The 15,863-nt window shown below is 47.4% G+C and overlaps 2 protein-coding genes across 7 annotated transcripts; one reads left to right on the forward strand and one right to left on the reverse strand.

The window, feature by feature from the left end:
- Positions 1–1,049: 1,049 nt before the first annotated feature.
- CENPX (centromere protein X) lies at positions 1,050–2,674 on the reverse strand. The gene is made up of 5 exons (XM_040530408.1): positions 2,548–2,674; positions 2,413–2,464; positions 2,284–2,337; positions 1,924–2,012; positions 1,050–1,765 (listed from the first exon to the last, which is right to left on the reverse strand). Exons 1-5 carry the CDS (start codon positions 2,575–2,577, stop codon positions 1,751–1,753), a joined length of 240 nt encoding a protein of 79 aa, XP_040386342.1. The 5' UTR covers positions 2,578–2,674; the 3' UTR covers positions 1,050–1,750.
- On the forward strand, positions 2,672–15,853 carry LRRC45 (leucine rich repeat containing 45). 6 transcript variants are annotated; one of them, XM_040530370.1, is made up of 17 exons: positions 2,672–2,927; positions 3,822–3,883; positions 4,596–4,666; positions 4,990–5,168; positions 5,834–5,962; positions 6,660–6,772; positions 7,910–7,968; positions 8,082–8,159; positions 9,084–9,219; positions 9,520–9,597; positions 9,768–9,879; positions 10,386–10,456; positions 11,761–11,853; positions 12,452–12,544; positions 13,632–13,805; positions 13,900–14,047; positions 14,425–15,853. In XM_040530370.1, exons 1-17 carry the CDS (start codon positions 2,696–2,698, stop codon positions 14,511–14,513), a joined length of 1,917 nt encoding a protein of 638 aa, XP_040386304.1. In that variant the 5' UTR covers positions 2,672–2,695; the 3' UTR covers positions 14,514–15,853. The 6 variants fall into 6 exon arrangements, with proteins under 6 accessions (XP_040386304.1, XP_040386303.1, XP_040386309.1 ...); XM_040530369.1 differs by having other exon boundaries at positions 13,635–13,805; positions 14,468–15,853; XM_040530375.1 differs by having other exon boundaries at positions 2,696–2,927; positions 14,468–15,853.
- The last annotated feature ends 10 nt before the right edge of the window (positions 15,854–15,863 follow it).

Raw genomic sequence — 15,863 nt, forward strand, 5'->3', positions numbered from 1 at the left:
TTACCACTAACATTCAGATCTGCAGTCATCTACAGTCAAGAATGCTGGTGGCTGGGGAATTGAACTCCTGCGTTTTTAGGGAAGTAGACTGACAGATCTGTATGCCACTAGGAGTCAGAATGGGGGGAAATGAGGATTAGGAATGCAGATAAGGCAGAATAGGAGTGGATTCTTTAAGAGGAATAAGGCCCTGATACTTAAAACTGCAGGTTCTTCAATAAGGTAGTTGCTAACAAGGATTCCTACTGTGCCACAGAGCAATACATGCAGATACCAGCAGATACCAGATTTGCTTCAATCTTTCTTCTGCTGTAGTAGCTGAACTCATTTTTGGGGTGTTGGGCATTCAAAGGTAGTATTATGTGCTTTTTTTTTTTGCTATTGACTTTTTTTTTTACAGCTTGGTTGTGGGGCTGAATGCTGAACTAGGTCAGTTACTTCACTGGTTTCGTTGTACAGCTGCACAAACAGTTCTCTTGGCAAAGAGGCTGCAATGGAGAGGGTTGGGGCACTGCTTAAACTGGTACTGTCACCAAAAAGAATGCGTATTAAACTGTGGTTTTATTTAAGTTTCCAAGTGACTTGTGTCTGGAGTGATGACCTGGATGGTTCTTAGATGAAAGAGTACAGTGACCTACTGAGCCTTTGCCTGCTACAGCTGCCAGTTGGAAGGAAAAAAAGTCACTATTACGAATTATAAAGACTACAGATAGCCAGCAGCAATTTGCAACCCTTAAGACACTAGTGTCAGCTGCTTTTTATGTAGCAAGCTATGTATTTCCCAACAAAGCCAGTTCAGTTGTGTGAATCCTCCCTACATGTGTAAGGTTTCTTATTTCACAGCTCCCGCCCCCAGCCCCCCCACTGGTTGAGGGGCCGAGCTGTCCCATGATGTGGGATTCTCACACATGCTGTTTGTTATTCTGTCCTTTTTCCTTTCGTCCTACAAAGATTTAGAGAAAAGGGTGGGTGAGGGTAAAACTGTGCAAGTCTTTGAAGCAACTTGACTTTTGATGATTAATTACAGCAAAGAGCCTGCACAAGGGAGGGAGACTTGGTTTTGATTTATTGATGTTTCTTTGTGAGAACAAATTTATAGCAGAGTGGAAGCAGCTTCTGAGGAGAATATCAAATGGTTAAAAGGTTCTGAACATTCTTTGATGTCACAGTGCTGGAGAAATACTGGAAACTAGTGAGGGACAGGCACTGTTTATTTATAAAACAAAGATCAGATACCTGTTTTTGGCAGGAGCCTGTAACAGAGCTCCTGTTAACAACCTATTCATTAGACAGACTTGGAGCTGAACCTCAAGTTTCTGCCACAGCTGCCTGCTGAGGCGTTGAGAGCCTGATGTTTGGATGACATTTCCAGCCATTAAGTCTATCCATGCATCTCGTCTTGTGAAGCAGCACCTGTTTCTCACATTAGCTGAGAAAGCAACAGCACTTTACCATGCTCTTAAGTACAGGCTACTGTTCAAGGAGTAAGGCAGCAACATGGAAACCAATTACAGTCTATCAAAACTGTGTAGGGCAGCCTCTTTTTAAAAATAGCATCTGATAGCATAGTTGCCTAGGGCTTTGTCATGCTTGGTAAAGGAGAGAGGAAATGGAAGCCGTATGGCAGAGAAAGAAGGTGATGACGCTGTTCTTCCTAGAGCTAGACTCTGAGTATACTAAGGCAGATGTTCACTGTCAGATCAGGATCTTCTGCTGGCAGCTGGCACGTCACATTTGCTTCATGGGGTCTCTAGAAATCTAGGAGCTGTAAGGAAAGCGCAACAGCTTCTTTAGTTTTTTAATCAACAAGCCACTTAGCACGGCTGCTGGCTCACTGTTACACCTCCCACAAGGAAGAGGATTAAGCAGCTTCAGTCCATGTCCGTATCCTGTAAAGGTGCAGTTCGGATTCTAGTTACGTACCAGCTGTGGCAGCACTTTCTCTACATGCTCAATATTCACTTTTTCCACGTCCTCTGCTTGAGCCTGCCGCGCTGCTCGTGCCGCTGCTTCTGCGGTACAAACGTAAGGACGGAGGCGTTGGGGGGGGCTTACAGACGGCGGGCGGGGTTGCGATGAGGGGTCAGAGGCTGGGGCTCCGGGAGGGCGAGCCGCCAGCTCTCTGGAGGCCGTTCGGCAGCACCCGGAGCGCCGCGCGGCAGCGGGCACGCGGCTCCTCCGCTGCGGCACCGGAGCGAACGGGGGGCGGGCGGGGGCCCCTCGAGCCGGTAACGGGCCTCTGCCACGGGGCGGGCGGGCCAGGAGCAAGCGCTGCGCGCTCACCTCGCACGAAGACCTTGAGCAGCTCCGCCGTCAGCCGCAGAGCGTCGCCGTTAACTGCAACGACAAGGCGCTAGCGGGAGGCGGGCGCGCGGCGGGGGGGGGCCGCGCCGCGCCCCGCGCCCCCCGTACCTCGCGTCTTGTCGTCCCGGAAGTGCAGGCGGAGCAGCCGGTCCACGGTCTCCTGCGCGGAGAGAACGGCCGCTGAGCGGCGCGGGGCCGCGGGGCGGGGCCGGTCCCGCCCGGTCCCGCCCGGTCCCGCCGTACCTTCCTGAAGCCTCCGTCCCGCTCCTCCATGGCGGCGCGCGCGGCCGGCTCCGCCCCGCGGAAGTGAAGTGCGGCCGGCGGGGGGGGGGCGCGGCTCCGTGGCGGCAGCGCCGCGCCCGGCGGCGGGTGGTGGCGCCGCGCCGCGGCCATGGAGGAGTTCCGGCGGGCCTACGCGCGGCTGTGCGCGGCCGGCGGCGCGGCGCCGCAGGAGGCCGTGCTGCGGCGGCTGCGGGAGCTCGGCGAGGCGCCGGGCCGCGGCCGCCTGGACCTGGCGGCGCAGAGCCTCTCGGTGGAGACGTGCGGCGCCCTGGGCCGGCTGCTGCCCGGCGCCGCGCCCTTCGCCGAGGTGGCGCTCGGCGACTGCGGCCTGAGCGAGGAAGGTGGGCGCGGGGCCCCGGCAGTCCTCCTCCCCGCGCGGGAGCCGGCCCGCAGCGTGCGGCGGGGCGGGCCCTGGCGGCCGCTCCCGGGTGCGGGCCCGTCCGTGCGGCCGCGGCCGTGCCCGCTCTCCTCCGCCCGCCGCGATCGCGGGGGGTGCCCCCGGCTAGGGAGCTGCACCGCAGCCCGCGGGCTGTCGGGGGCCCACCGGCGGTAGAGGAGGAGCTGTGGACCTGGACCCGTCTGCCGGCAGGGAGGACGGCTGGAGAAGAGCGAATTATTCCAAGCAAATGGATTTGCCCCGCCTGTGACTGGGCGGTGAGGTGACAGCGTAGTTGGAAGCTGGTCACAAATCCCTTTTTTTTGGCCAGAAGTGTTTTCCTTCTGTCTTCGAGAGTATGTCTCCAGGTGTTTAACTTGAATAGAAGAGATTGGATGTAGCTACCAGTTCAGGAAGTTTCAGATGCTAGTCAGCTTTAATTGCTAGGTCGTTAATTCCAGGACACATTGGGTAGGGGTTCTGTCAGCCATAGGGCGATTCTCTGCTCGGTCCCTACTGTGTGAGCAGGAATTCAGTAAGCCAGCGAGAGCATGTGCCTTGTCCATGTGGCCTGTCTGGGCACAGACCGTTTCCATGCCTGAGATAGGAAGGCCCATGGGGTGACATGCAGTTCTCTACCCATATTCTTTTATCTGGTGGTAGATAAAAAACTGCCCTGAAAGTTCAGGCTCCTGCCTCCCCAGCAGCAGCACTGGCCATTTGCTAAGTGATACGTTTTGTTGTAGCAACCTCTTCTGAAGTAGCTGTTGTAAAGAATGTTTTCCATCTAGGGCAGAGGGTTGCACATACATACCAAATAAATAGCTGCCGCCTTTTTTTTTTTTCTTTCCCTACCCAGGTGTGAAACTTCTGTTGCATGGTCTGTGTTCTAACACCACGGTCAAATCTTTGGATTTGAAGGTGAGTCCGTTAGATTAAAATTAAGACAAATAGATTGGGAAGGAAAGGGGAATACAAGCTTAATCAGAGTTAAAAATAGACAGTTCGAGCGCAGGTTTATTCTGCAAGATGTGTAGTTCCGTATATTTCTTGTTTTCATGGGACTCAGTCTTTGCCTCCCTAACACTGCATCACAACTTCCCAGAATTACCTCACAGTTCGTTTTCGTTTTTATTCACTTTTTTTGATAGGAAGTTATTACTGTAGATTTTTTGTCAGTTGTTACGTGGTCAGATGTAGGCTTTTCCTCGGGTTTCTCTGTTAATCAGTGGGTTACTAGTTAACTTGTTCTTCTGTAGAGTTTATCCAGCTGGCTAGTGTCTTTCTGCTAGCCTGGGGTTTGTTACTAAACATGCACTTTCAGATGTGATAATTGCTGTGCAATGAGAGTGCCCTTCTGTCTGCGTTCCTCTAGCACATAGCTGTTCTATTGGATCTACAGTCCTAAACTGCATCAGACCTGTCTTTCTCAACTGTATCCACTGTTCCTCCAGGTGTGTTTCACTTTCTAGAAGGTTGTCTGATACATGAAACAAATACTACACAGGCCATCTTTGACTGACTGAAGTCAGTATTACAGCTGGAGTACACCTGGTGGTGTACACCTTGCTTGATAGGGTAGCTAGACTGGGGCAGTGTGTAATTTACTGATCACCCAGGACTTTTGTTTCAGGGAAATAACCTGCGAACCATGGGAGCTGAGGCTTTGGGAAAACTTCTTAGGCAGAACAAATCCATCAGGAGGTAAAAAAAAAAAAATGCATCTGTCTCTCTTTCTGTTATTCCTGCCAAATGGAACACAAAATTGGAAGAGTGAGGGGTGAAGATGTATTTCTTGGGGTAGGAGGAATGTCATGCTGTTCCATTTCTTGTGAAGTACGGCTCAGGTGAAGGAATGAGAACTGGAGCCCCTTCTGAGGCTGCAGGTTTCTAGCAGCACCCTGCTCTCTGAAACTGAGTTTCTGTTAGGGGAGGTGGGTGTATGAATGAGTACCATGATCCAGGTGTTTTTCAAGTTCTTGCAGCTGTCAGTTTGTAGACTCCTGTCCTGTTTGATTTTTCCCTAGCCTAATCTTGGAATGGAACAGCCTGGGCGTGTGGGAGGAGGGCTTCTCCTTTTTCTGCCAGGGATTGGGAGCAAACAACGTTCTCCAGCGACTAGATCTGCGCAATAACCAGATCAACCATCATGGGGCAGGAGAGTTGGCCATGGCACTGAAACGAAATGCTAGCCTACAGGAGCTGGGTAAGAGTGACTAGTTTTTGTCCGCCTACATGCATGCACATGCATGTGTGCGCACAGGCTCATTGCAGCCTGCCCTGATACCTGCCAACCAGTCAGCAATCATTCCCAGTTCCTGTCAGTCCAGAGTGCTTTGCAGGGCGGGAACTGTAATTGGGATCTCTGGAACCAAAACTGCAGATGAAGATTGCGTGCTTGGAGCAGAACAGTTTTTCTGGGAGGACGCAATGGGTTAATTCCCATTTCTAGATCCTGTTGGCATGCCTCATGCCAGACTCTGGAATTTACCTTACACTGGCTTTGTTCTTACTAAGGAATTTTGCTAGAATTTCATTTAGGAAAACGTGGCTCTTGGTGATGGTTCTTTCTCATCCATAGATTGTGGTTGTGGAAGGAAAGCTCATGAGATGAAATTTTGAGGGACAAACTTGTGTACCTGTTGAACTGTGGTGGTTTCCTGCATTTAAGATTCATTCTTGCTTTGCCAGTTATTTTCCCTCCCCTTCATTCATCTTGAAAAGGGAGGTAGTAGTCATATATGTATGTGATGAGACCTTACGGGATTAGTTAGTACTGCATGCAGAGGTATAAGGAGCATGGCTTCTCCTGAGCCCTGTATTTTTCAGCAGATGTGTGACTACTGGGTTGAAAGTTTGCTTTCTGTATAGATTTGCGTTGGAACAATATCGGGCTTCTGGGTGGCCGAGCTTTGTTGAACTGCCTGCACAGCAACAAGACCCTGAAGAGGCTGGAGCTGGCTGGGAACAACGTTCCCAGTGACATCCTGAAAGCTGTGGGTAAGTAGGACGTAGAATCGTAGAATCATTTAGGTTGGAAAAGACCCTTAAGATCATCAAGTCCGCCCATCAAGCTAACGCTACCAAGTCCACTAAGCCATGTCCCTAAGCACATGGGAAGGAATCAGTAACTCCTCTCCTATCTCACATGAGGGATGTAGCACTTGAGGGATATAGAGCACTTGCTGCTCCAGAAGAGAGCTATCCCTTCTCCTCTCCTTTTCTCTACAACATAAACACAGTGCCCTACATTGCTGCTACTTGTCCTCTAATGAGAGCTAGTCAGTTTGGAGATGTTACTTTTACCAGCAAGAGGAAAAAATAATTTGGATTGAATTAAAGACTGCTATGCCACATTAATATGGGAGAACTTGGGGCTTAAGTTTGCCCCTGAGTAGCCAAGTTTGGATATGGCTAATGCAGCTTGTCCTTCGTCATTGGTTCTCCTGTGACTGGGATGTTGATTACCCCACATACACTGGTCTCTTTGATTATGCCCTGCCTTGCCTCTGTAAGGTGAGAGCAGTCTCTGTACGTGGACCTGCCTGAGAGGAGCCACTGTCCTGGTGCTTTTGGTAGCACCAAAAGCTTGATTGCTTTTTTTTTTTTATCATTTTGAGTACTAGGTCCTCCAGCAGTGCTTGCTGTTCTGTTGCTATAGAAACATGTCCATGTTCTCCTGCTCTCTCTGCATCAGAACAAGCCCTGGATCACAACCAAGACCGTCAGACTATCCTCAGTGAGACCCAGAACCGAGCTTGCATGCTCAGCAAGGAGATTTTGAGTCTGAAGGATGAGAAGACCAAGCAGGTCAGCAGTCTTATATGTCAGCAATTCAAATTGGATGGCTGAAATCCAGTACTTTCCCTCACAGTCCCCATGAACCACTTAGTGACAGGTTTAGTGCACCTGAAGTTGCACATACATCTTTACGAACAGTACTCAGCATTGTTTAGTAAATAGGGTTCTTCCTCTGAGCTAGGTTGCTCAGGAATCAAATCCATGCCAGTGTAGGTATTGACACATCCCCTGCTGAGCGTATTCAGTCTGGATTCTGGAGGAATTTGAGTGTGTTTTTTCACTCATATTTGTGCTCTCAGTTCTTCTGCCGTAACTGGTTTGGTATTTTCCAAGGAGTGAAAACCTAGAAATACAAGTCTGTTTTCCTTCTCACCCTTAATTGTGTAGAGTCTAGCTAATGACCTCAGTCTGACATGCTAAGGAACCATTTAAACCTCCAGTTTGGTTTCTTTCAAGAGAGTGGCTTGACCTGTCTCCTACTGTCATTAGTGTTGTGGTTTAGCCCGGCTGGCAGCCAAACACCACACAGCCGTTCGCTCACCCTCCCCCCTCCCTCTCCGGGATGGGGGAGAGAAACGGGAAAGTGAAGCCTGTGAGTTGAGATAAAGACAGTTTATTAAGACAGGGAAAAGAATAACAACAATAATAATAATAATAATAGTATTAATAGTAATAATGTGTACGAAATAAGTGATGCACAATGCAATTGCTCACCACCCGTTGACCGATGCCCAGCCTATCCCCGAGCAGCCGGCCCCCCCCTCCACCCCGGCTAGCCACCCCTATATATTGTTCAGCATGACGTCAGATGGTATGGAATACCCCTTTGGCCAGTTTGGGTCAGCTGTCCCGGGTCTGTCCCCTCCCAGCTCCTGCTGCATCCCTAGCCTGCTCGCTAGCAGGACAGAGCGAGAAGCTGAAAAGTCCTTGGCTTGGTGTAAGCACTGCTCTACAACAATTAAAACATCAGCATGTTATCAGCGCTCTTCTCATTCTAATCCAAAACATAGCACCCTGCCAGCTACTAGGAGGAAAATTAACTCTGTCCTACCTGAAACCAGGACAATTAGGAAGAGAAAGCTGAGACACAAAAGTGCTTCAAGCTGATGCGGTTCATTTTCTCACTGATGCTCACCTTGTTCACAGTTCCTAGATTTGATGGATACTATAGACAAACAGAGAGAAGAAATAGCCAGGAGTGGCAGGTGAGTTGAATTTCTGAGTGCTTTCTGCTTTTTGATAGCAGGATCGGGCCCTTCCCATTTCCTCACAGAAATTAGCCACATTTTTTTTTCTCTCTCTCCCTCCCTGAATGCAGGATATCTGCAGGACGAGTCAGCCAGCTGCAGGAAGCATTGAAGGAACAGCACTCTATTATGAATTCACTGAAAGCCAAGTATGGAGGAGAAAAACGTTAATCTTCTCAGTGCTCAATGCTGTGTAGGCAGTGCTGAGCAGAGCTGTTAAGAAAGGGGCTAGCTAATCTTGTAGAGTGGCTGGCTTAGTATTTCACTTAATAATTTCTGCAGTAATATCCAGAAATTATGGCCGGATCAGGCCTTTAGATTTTTAAGTAAAAACATAGTGCATTGCTGTAAGTACAAGTGAATTACAGAAAGTGAAAAGAGTAAAGGGATTGTGGGGATGGGATGGGGACATGTTCCTTGCACGGTTTACAGCTTGGCAAGAGACTGTACCTGCTTCCGCTGTCAGTTGACAGTATCCTCTGAGAAACCACTGCAGACATGGAGGAACCTGACCAACAAGATTCTGTGTTTAGGAGCAACGAGCTGGAACTGCCCAGGAGTGGTGTTAGACTGTGTAGAGCCATATGCGCATGACAGTGTTTGGACTTCAAACACTGATGAGACTGGCTAGTTCAGCTAAAGGTAGTTTCATTGTGCCATGCATCAGAGTGGACATGTCCCTAATGTAGAGAGTAAACAGTTCATTTTCACTACCTGTGGTTTAAATTCTATCCCTAACATTAGATAATCTTGCAGTGGTATAAAAGAGCCAGCTTTATTCTTCTGTGAGACTGGGCAAATCCTGGAGGGGTCCAGGCAGGGAAAACATCTCATTGCAAATGGGATGGGGCACCAGAACACCAGGCTCTGAAAAGTCCCAGGTCAGTGTTTGCAGAGGCTTCTGGGTGCAAAGGTCTATGGTGTCTTTTACCCAGGGGCAAAAATTGCTTCATTTGGCCATCCCCATTTCATCCAGTGCCAAATTCATGTTAACATCTTGTACCATGTAGTTTAGAGAGCTCATTGGAAGTGTCTCCCTTAGAAAGGGTCCTGAAAAATATTTCTCTGTATAGACTGCAGATGACTGAAGCTGCCCTGGCTCTGTCTGAGCAGAAGGTGCACAATTTGGGAGAGCTTCTGAGTGCCATGAAACAGGAACAAGCCAACATGGTTGAGCGCCACTTTGCAGAGCTCCAGCAGCAAAAGCAGGTGGGCTGGATAATTCCTAGTTAGGTTTGAGAGCACGGTTCTAGGTCATACCTCATTTGTATAGATTTGGGGGATGCAGGTTGGGATAGGCAAGCATCATTCTTACCATAAGTGGGTTAGCCACACCTGCTGTGACAAACATTGTTGTGTAAATTAGATAGTGCTATAGGCATGGAGAGGAGTCATGGTGTTTGTGGGGTAGGTTGGATTTAATTGGTTATGGTGTTGGTTGAGGGTAAGTTTGCAGTGCAAAGAATTAAGGGCTGTACAGGCTCTTTTTAATTTTTATGCCGTTTGCAGGAAGGTGCTGATCGGGAAGGGAAGCTTTTCCGTGACTTGTCTGCTTGCAGTGAGAAGAACTTGCTTCTAAGAAACCAGGTAAGAAAGAAAGTTCAAGGCTGAGAGGTGGAACCTGGGCATTGCTTGCCTCTGCTGTGCGTGTGTCCTCTGCTTTAACTCATGTTTGTGTCTTTGCTAGTCTTTCTGTACAGCCAATTTGCTTTGCTACTAGGAGAAGAAACTCTTTTGTGGTGGTAATTTCCTTTTAGGTGGATGAGTTGGAGAAGAAGTGCAAAGTCCAGCAGGATCAGTTATTCCTGCTGAAACAAGACTTGACCAACGCAACAGCAGAGCTGAAGCTGCGGGCTGTGCAGGCTGAGGGTAAGTGGAGGAGCAAAAACAGCTCATGGGCACCCACGGGGTGTTGCTACTTTCAGTGAGCCAGTGGTGCGAGTTAGCCAAGGAGAAAGGGTGGAAGAGTTTGTAATACAGTATAAGTATTGCCTGCCTAGCTGGAATGCCCTGGTTGTGATCTTCCAGTACCTAAAGAGGCCCTACAAGAAAGCTGAAGAGAGGGATTCTTTATGACGGAGTGTATCGATGGGACAAGGAGTAATGGTTTTAAAATAAAGGAGGGTATATTTAGATTAGATGTAAAGAAGAAATTCTTCATTATGAGTGAAGTGATGAGACACTGGAACAGGTTGCCCAGAGAAGTTGTGGATGCCCCATCCCTAGAGGTGCTCAAGGCCAGGTTAGACAGGGCTTAGAGCAATCTGGTCTGGTGGAAGGTGTCCCGGCCCATGGCAAGGGGTTTGGAATTAGATGATATTTAAGGTCCTTTTCAACCCCAACCATTCTATGATCTGCCTGGTTTTAATCCTCAGAGCGCCTAGAAATGGAGAAGAGAAGATTAAAACAAAGTCTTGAAGACATGGAATCACTTCGGTTAAAAGAGGTAAGAATGGCCTTTCTGTAGCTTCCTGAGTTTGGTCTCTCTTTGGTCCTGACGTACAGTGGCCTCTGGAGACCATTGTTTGCTGTCAACTGCTCTTAAAATTAATCTATTCAGAGTTTCTGTGGGAATAATAGACCATTGCTACAAGCAGAGCATTCTACCAGTTAGCAAGAGTATAAGCCAGAGCGGTATGTGACTACTGAAGAGGTGTGGAGACTGGTCCATGTGTCAGTGTTGCTATGCATAGTGGTAATTACGAATAAGCAATCTTGTCATGCTTACTGAAGTAGAGATGCATTATTGGAGCAAATTAAGACATACATGCTGTATTCAAACAATCATTTAAGAGGTCTCAGCTTGCTAGCATCTTCTCTGTCATGTTTCAGGGGAATTCAGTCTGAGTGTGGAGAGGACAAGAGGCTGTGATCAACTCTGTTTGGATTGTTTATTGAGGTGTCAAATCCCTTAAAATTAGCTCAGTAGATTTCTCTGAAGGTTTGGAAATCTTGTAAGAGAAGACATAGGGAAGGTAGATATTAGTTACACTACAACTTGAAAATGAACCTCTGGTGTTTTGTATCGCTTGAAGATGAGAACTCAGACTCCCTCTCATTAAACTTGGCCTAAAAAGGATCTCTGTCTAAGGTTCCCGGTTTCTAGAGGGCAGATCATACCCGTTAGACCAGGTCCAGAGGAGGGCAGTGAAAATGGTCAGAGAGCTGGAACATGTCTCCTATGAAGAAAGGTTGAGAGAGCTTGGGGTTTTCCAGCCTGGAGAAGAGAAGGCTTCAGCGAGATCTTACTGTGGCCTTTCAGTATATAAGAAGGGGGCTTATAAGAAAGATGGAGAGAGGCTTTTCACCAGTGACAGGACAAGGGGCAACGGTTTTAAACTGAAAGAGGGTTGATTTTTATTGCATTTTAGGAAGAAAATTTTCACAATGAGGGTGGTAAGATACTGGGACAGGTTGCCCAGAAATGTTGTGGATACTCTGTCACTGAAAGTGTTCAAAGTTGGGTTGGATGGGTCTTTGAGCAACCTGATCTAGTGAAAGATATCCCTGCCTATGACGGGGGGGAATTTTATCTTCAGGGTTTCCTTTCAACCCAAACCATTCTATGATTCCATGATTCTGTCCATATTGTAGTTTCTTAGTGGAGTTCTGTGAGGGAGGGAGGTGTTTTTCTTCGATGGTAGCTGGGTCAACGGGAGGACGTTCTTTTTCATGCTGAATGGCCATGCTGTTATACCTGGAGATGTGAATGTTTTTTCTGGCACTTAAGTGGTTTCTGATGCTTTGCAGGTGGATCATATGACACAGCACATGGAGGCCAGTGAACGTTCTCTGCAAGACAGGGTCCAGAGGCTGGAGGCTATCAGGATAGCTCTGGAAGAGGTGAGAATGGGTGCTCCAGGTGCACTGGAATGCTCAGGTAGTGCAGGAGAAGGCTGCCATGGGTCCTTTGTGGAATCTTCTAATGATGACCTATGTAAAGACTGTAATGTGCTTTGGAGAGGAACAGAAGACAGCAACTGGGGCATTCAGTTTATTGGCTAAAATTATTTTTACTGTTTTGGATGAAGGAAGAAGAAGGTTCCATGGAGGAACTTGTAGATTCTGTCTGAACAAAAATAAAGTTTCCTTTGAACATGGTTAGATTCTCTTCAGGATTTAACTCTTTGGGTTTCCTGTGGGGTCCCAAGGAGCATGTTTCTCCAGATTTGTTCTGGCAGATCTAATGCTGCCCTCTCCCATTCCCTTGTCTTTGGAAAGCTTCACCTATTACTTGCCCCTGTATAACTGAAGTTTTCACTGAATTTAGGTGACAATGTCAGGGCAAGTATGTCATTTGGGTTTGTTTTCCCTGCCCCTGACTAAGAGAAGAAGTTGTGTCACTTTTTGGCCTGCAACTGGAAGCTGCTAATGTTTGCTGGTCAGTATTATGGTGATGCAGCTTCTCTACATGGAATGATCTTTCATGTTTCTGTGGCAGGAGCTGAGCCAAGTCAAAGCAGCTGCACTCACTGAGCGAGGACATGCAGAGGAAGAGTTAATAAAAGTTCGTAATCAGGCACGGCTGGATGAGGTAAGGACTGTTTGTGGGCCCTGCCTCTGTGGGAAGGATTGGATTTGGCTGCCTAGCCTGTTTTTGTCTTAGGGAGCTGGTAAGTGTAGCTCCTTCCTCTGGGCTTCACTCTCCTAATAGTAGTTTGATTTCTGAGGAAGAAACCCTGAAAAGTCTGCTTTGAGTCGTCTCCAGAATGTAACCACTGTCCCCACCTGCTCTGTGCTTTCCAGTAGTAACAGAATTGATGTGGATATTGTCATAGCAGAGTTCATCTAAGTTACCAGTTTTCGAAGTTAGCAGCCAGGTGTAGATCCTGTTTAACAGCAGCTTTCAAGTGCTGTTTCTGTTTCTCCAAACTTAGAATAATTTTCCCAGATGGCTACTGCTGATGGATAAAAAATATCACTGCAGAGTTGAACTCTGTGGAAATGGCAGTGAAGTCAATACTGTACAAGAGAATGAAGGATGAGGAAAATACACCAAAAATTATTAGGATTTTTGCTTATACATAACAGCACAAAAGAAAATGCTTTACAGAGTTAAAAACATATAAAAGCTGCCATTTGTTTCTGTGTTGGGACACAACAGTTCCTTAGCTGCATACAGTGGTGTTTCAGAGCCATTCAGGATATGGAGGAGGTGTGAATGCTAGAGGTGTTATTGGTGCTTCTACCAAGGAAATGCCTCTGTTCCTCAGCGAGTGAGCTGGGCTTTGCAGCATCTCCATCAAAATGCTTTCCCTTAGAACACAAACAACAAAAGGAGATATGAGAAAAACCTGTGAAACATCAAGAGTTTTTTGGGGGGTACTTTGCAACATATCCCTGTATGGTGAGAACAGTAAAATAGGGACACCTGATAAAATGGTGAGGAGACAGCCTCGAAACCCAGGAAGCGCAGGGTTCAAGTCAACAGAAAGCAGCTTGGTTTCTCTCTGGAATGCAAGGGATACGTGCTATATCTATTATGGATACATCCTGTGCTTGTTCTTCAGGGCCAATTGACTGAACCAAGAGTTCACTGTGCAGGGGACAAAGATGGGAGTATCCCTTCACAGGAATGAAATAGGACTGATTTATTTTCTTTTTTTCTTTGTGTCTTACAGCAGCAACGACTAGAACATCTAGAAGAGAAGCTGCGGCTGATGACTGAATCACGGGATGAAGCTCAGAACTGCTGCCTTAAACAAAAACAAATGGTTAGTGAGGCTCAAGCCAAGGCCAGTCAGTTGAGCCTGCACACTGATGGACTCAGAAGGCGGATAGAGGAACTTCAGCAGGTAATTTGGACTGGAGCAGAGATACGGTCACCACAGGGGCAGAACAAATTGCTGAAGTTGTGTGGTTAATCATTTATTTTTCTTTGTGTGTCAGGACCTGAATAGTAAGGAACAGGAGAAAATGACAGAAGTGAATAAAGTGAAAGTGGAATTACAGGAGCAGATTGGACACCTACAGGCTGAACGCACAGCACAGGAAGGGCTGAGAGAGAAGATTGCAGCCCTGGAGAGAGAGCTGAAAGGTGGTACATCCCTTCATGCTTTTCAAATGCTAATGCGTAGTAGCCTAGAGTGGGCCTGGAACTGAGCTATGCTTACAGGTAGTGACAGAGGTGCTTCCTGTCTTTGAATACAACCATGAGTTTTACTCTCTATCCTCATGTATTTGCAAGGATTCTTATCCTCATTGTATAGAGACCAAGACTTAGAAATTAACTGTCTAAAGCTGCATAGCAAGCGAAATGTTTGCACTTCCTGCACAGTGAAGTATAACATCTTTTGCAAAACCTCTCCCATAGGCTCCTGCAGCTGAAGTTGCCTTGCAGCTCGTCTGATGTACTCATCACTCCTGCTTCTGTTGTCTTTGGCTGTGCCTATCTGTTATTCCTGTTTGTTCTAGGGACGCCCAAACTTCCTGTACCAATGCTGCTCTTCTTTCACAGTCTTATCAAGAAATCACCGGGAGGCACTGCTGGACAAAGAAGGTGAAATCTCTGTGTTGCTGGAGAAGCTGAGAATGAAAGAGGCTGCCATCTCCAGGATGAGGGAAGAAGAGGCCCAGCGAGCAAATTTGTTGCAGAATGCCATCATGGCATATGTGCAGGGCTCTCCCTTAAGAACCCACAGTTCTAGGAAATGAAAGTGTGGCTTAAAGAATCCAGATACTTGCTGCCAGAAAGAGGGTGAGCAACTCAGGTACAGCCTCTTCTTTCTAAGCAGGAGAGTTTTGGGGGTGAGATGAAGGCTTGCAAACTGAAAACCCTTCATGGTTTTCAGAAACCTTGCTCCCAACAGCATAGAGGAAAGGAGGAAGGAACCAGCCAAGGCTAGGATATAGAGGCTTGTGGGTCTGAGTTTTATCTGGAGTCCTTCCCCTTGCATTGCTACAGCATTTGAAGCAATTTCTGTGTTTTTTTACACAACACCAGTCTGTCAGCATACCCTGTTGTTACCAGTTGGGTTGTATGTTCCCTGAGAAGTGGTCATTCTGAAACACTTGTCTGAATGCCAGGGCTGTCTGTTCACAATGAAACCTTGTAAATGATTGCTAGCAGTGTTTACAGTTCCCTGTATTTGGGAGCCATTTACTCTAAGCCATGGGGCCCAGAAGCTACTGATAGGGTGGATCTTTTTTATAGCCAGTGGTTACTGATGCAAGCAGCAGCTGACAGGGCTCACTTTGTCTCTTTTACCCTGCTGCTCCATGGCCCTGGCTGTAGTGATGGGCAGTACAGGTGCTTTTGTTATATATACGAACAGCTCTGTGGAGGACTGTCGTGCAGTGGCAATCCATATCTGTGTTGGATTCCTGGGTTTAGGACAATGTTCAAGCCTCTACAACACCAACTGACATAGAAAGAGAGAGTTCTGTGTTCTTCCTCGTGAACTGCAGCCCTTGACTAAAGTTCCTGTGACCAAAATGCAACAAGATTTAATTCCACTATGAGAAATGGCAAAACTGTCCTCCTGGCTTCTCAGGATCCTGGAACTGAGTGCTGGTTTTGGGGCCTTATCCTAGAGAGGAGCGATGGTTGACTCACCAGGGTGTGGATGTGTTTCCTTTCCTGGCAACAGAAGTCTATCAGGTGGCAAGCAGAAAGGGAAGGGATGTGAGGGTCTGAATCAGAGAAAGGGGAGAGCTCTGTCAGGACTCCAGAATGAGAGCCTCCTGATTCTTCAGTGAGTCTGTGGTGGGAGAAATTAATACTTTCAGAGGCAAGTGGAAAATGAAACTTTGTATGGACCAATTGGTCTGTATTTGTGGTTTGTTTGTCATAACTCAGCTTTGCTTTGCTGTTTTAATAAAGAGCTTTTGCATTTTTCCGTAATACTGGACAA

The sequence above is a fragment of the Cygnus olor genome, chromosome 18 (assembly GCF_009769625.2).
Source record: "Cygnus olor isolate bCygOlo1 chromosome 18, bCygOlo1.pri.v2, whole genome shotgun sequence".
NCBI lineage: Eukaryota > Metazoa > Chordata > Aves > Anseriformes > Anatidae > Cygnus > Cygnus olor.

Coding starts and splice junctions, on each gene's coding strand:
- CENPX (XM_040530408.1), bottom strand. CDS start 2,577: ATGGAGGAGCGGGACGGAGGCTTCAGGAAG. Junction 2,465..2,547: donor GGGACGGAGGCTTCAGGAAG/GTACGGCGGGAC, acceptor CTCTCCGCGCAG/GAGACCGTGGACCGGCTGCT. Junction 2,013..2,283: donor GCTCAAGGTCTTCGTGCGAG/GTGAGCGCGCAG, acceptor TTTGTACCGCAG/AAGCAGCGGCACGAGCAGCG.
- LRRC45 (XM_040530375.1), top strand. CDS start 2,696: ATGGAGGAGTTCCGGCGGGCCTACGCGCGGCTGTGCGCGGCCGGCGGC. Junction 10,457..11,760: donor AATCACTTCGGTTAAAAGAG/GTAAGAATGGCC, acceptor GATGCTTTGCAG/GTGGATCATATGACACAGCA. Junction 13,806..13,899: donor GGATAGAGGAACTTCAGCAG/GTAATTTGGACT, acceptor TTTGTGTGTCAG/GACCTGAATAGTAAGGAACA.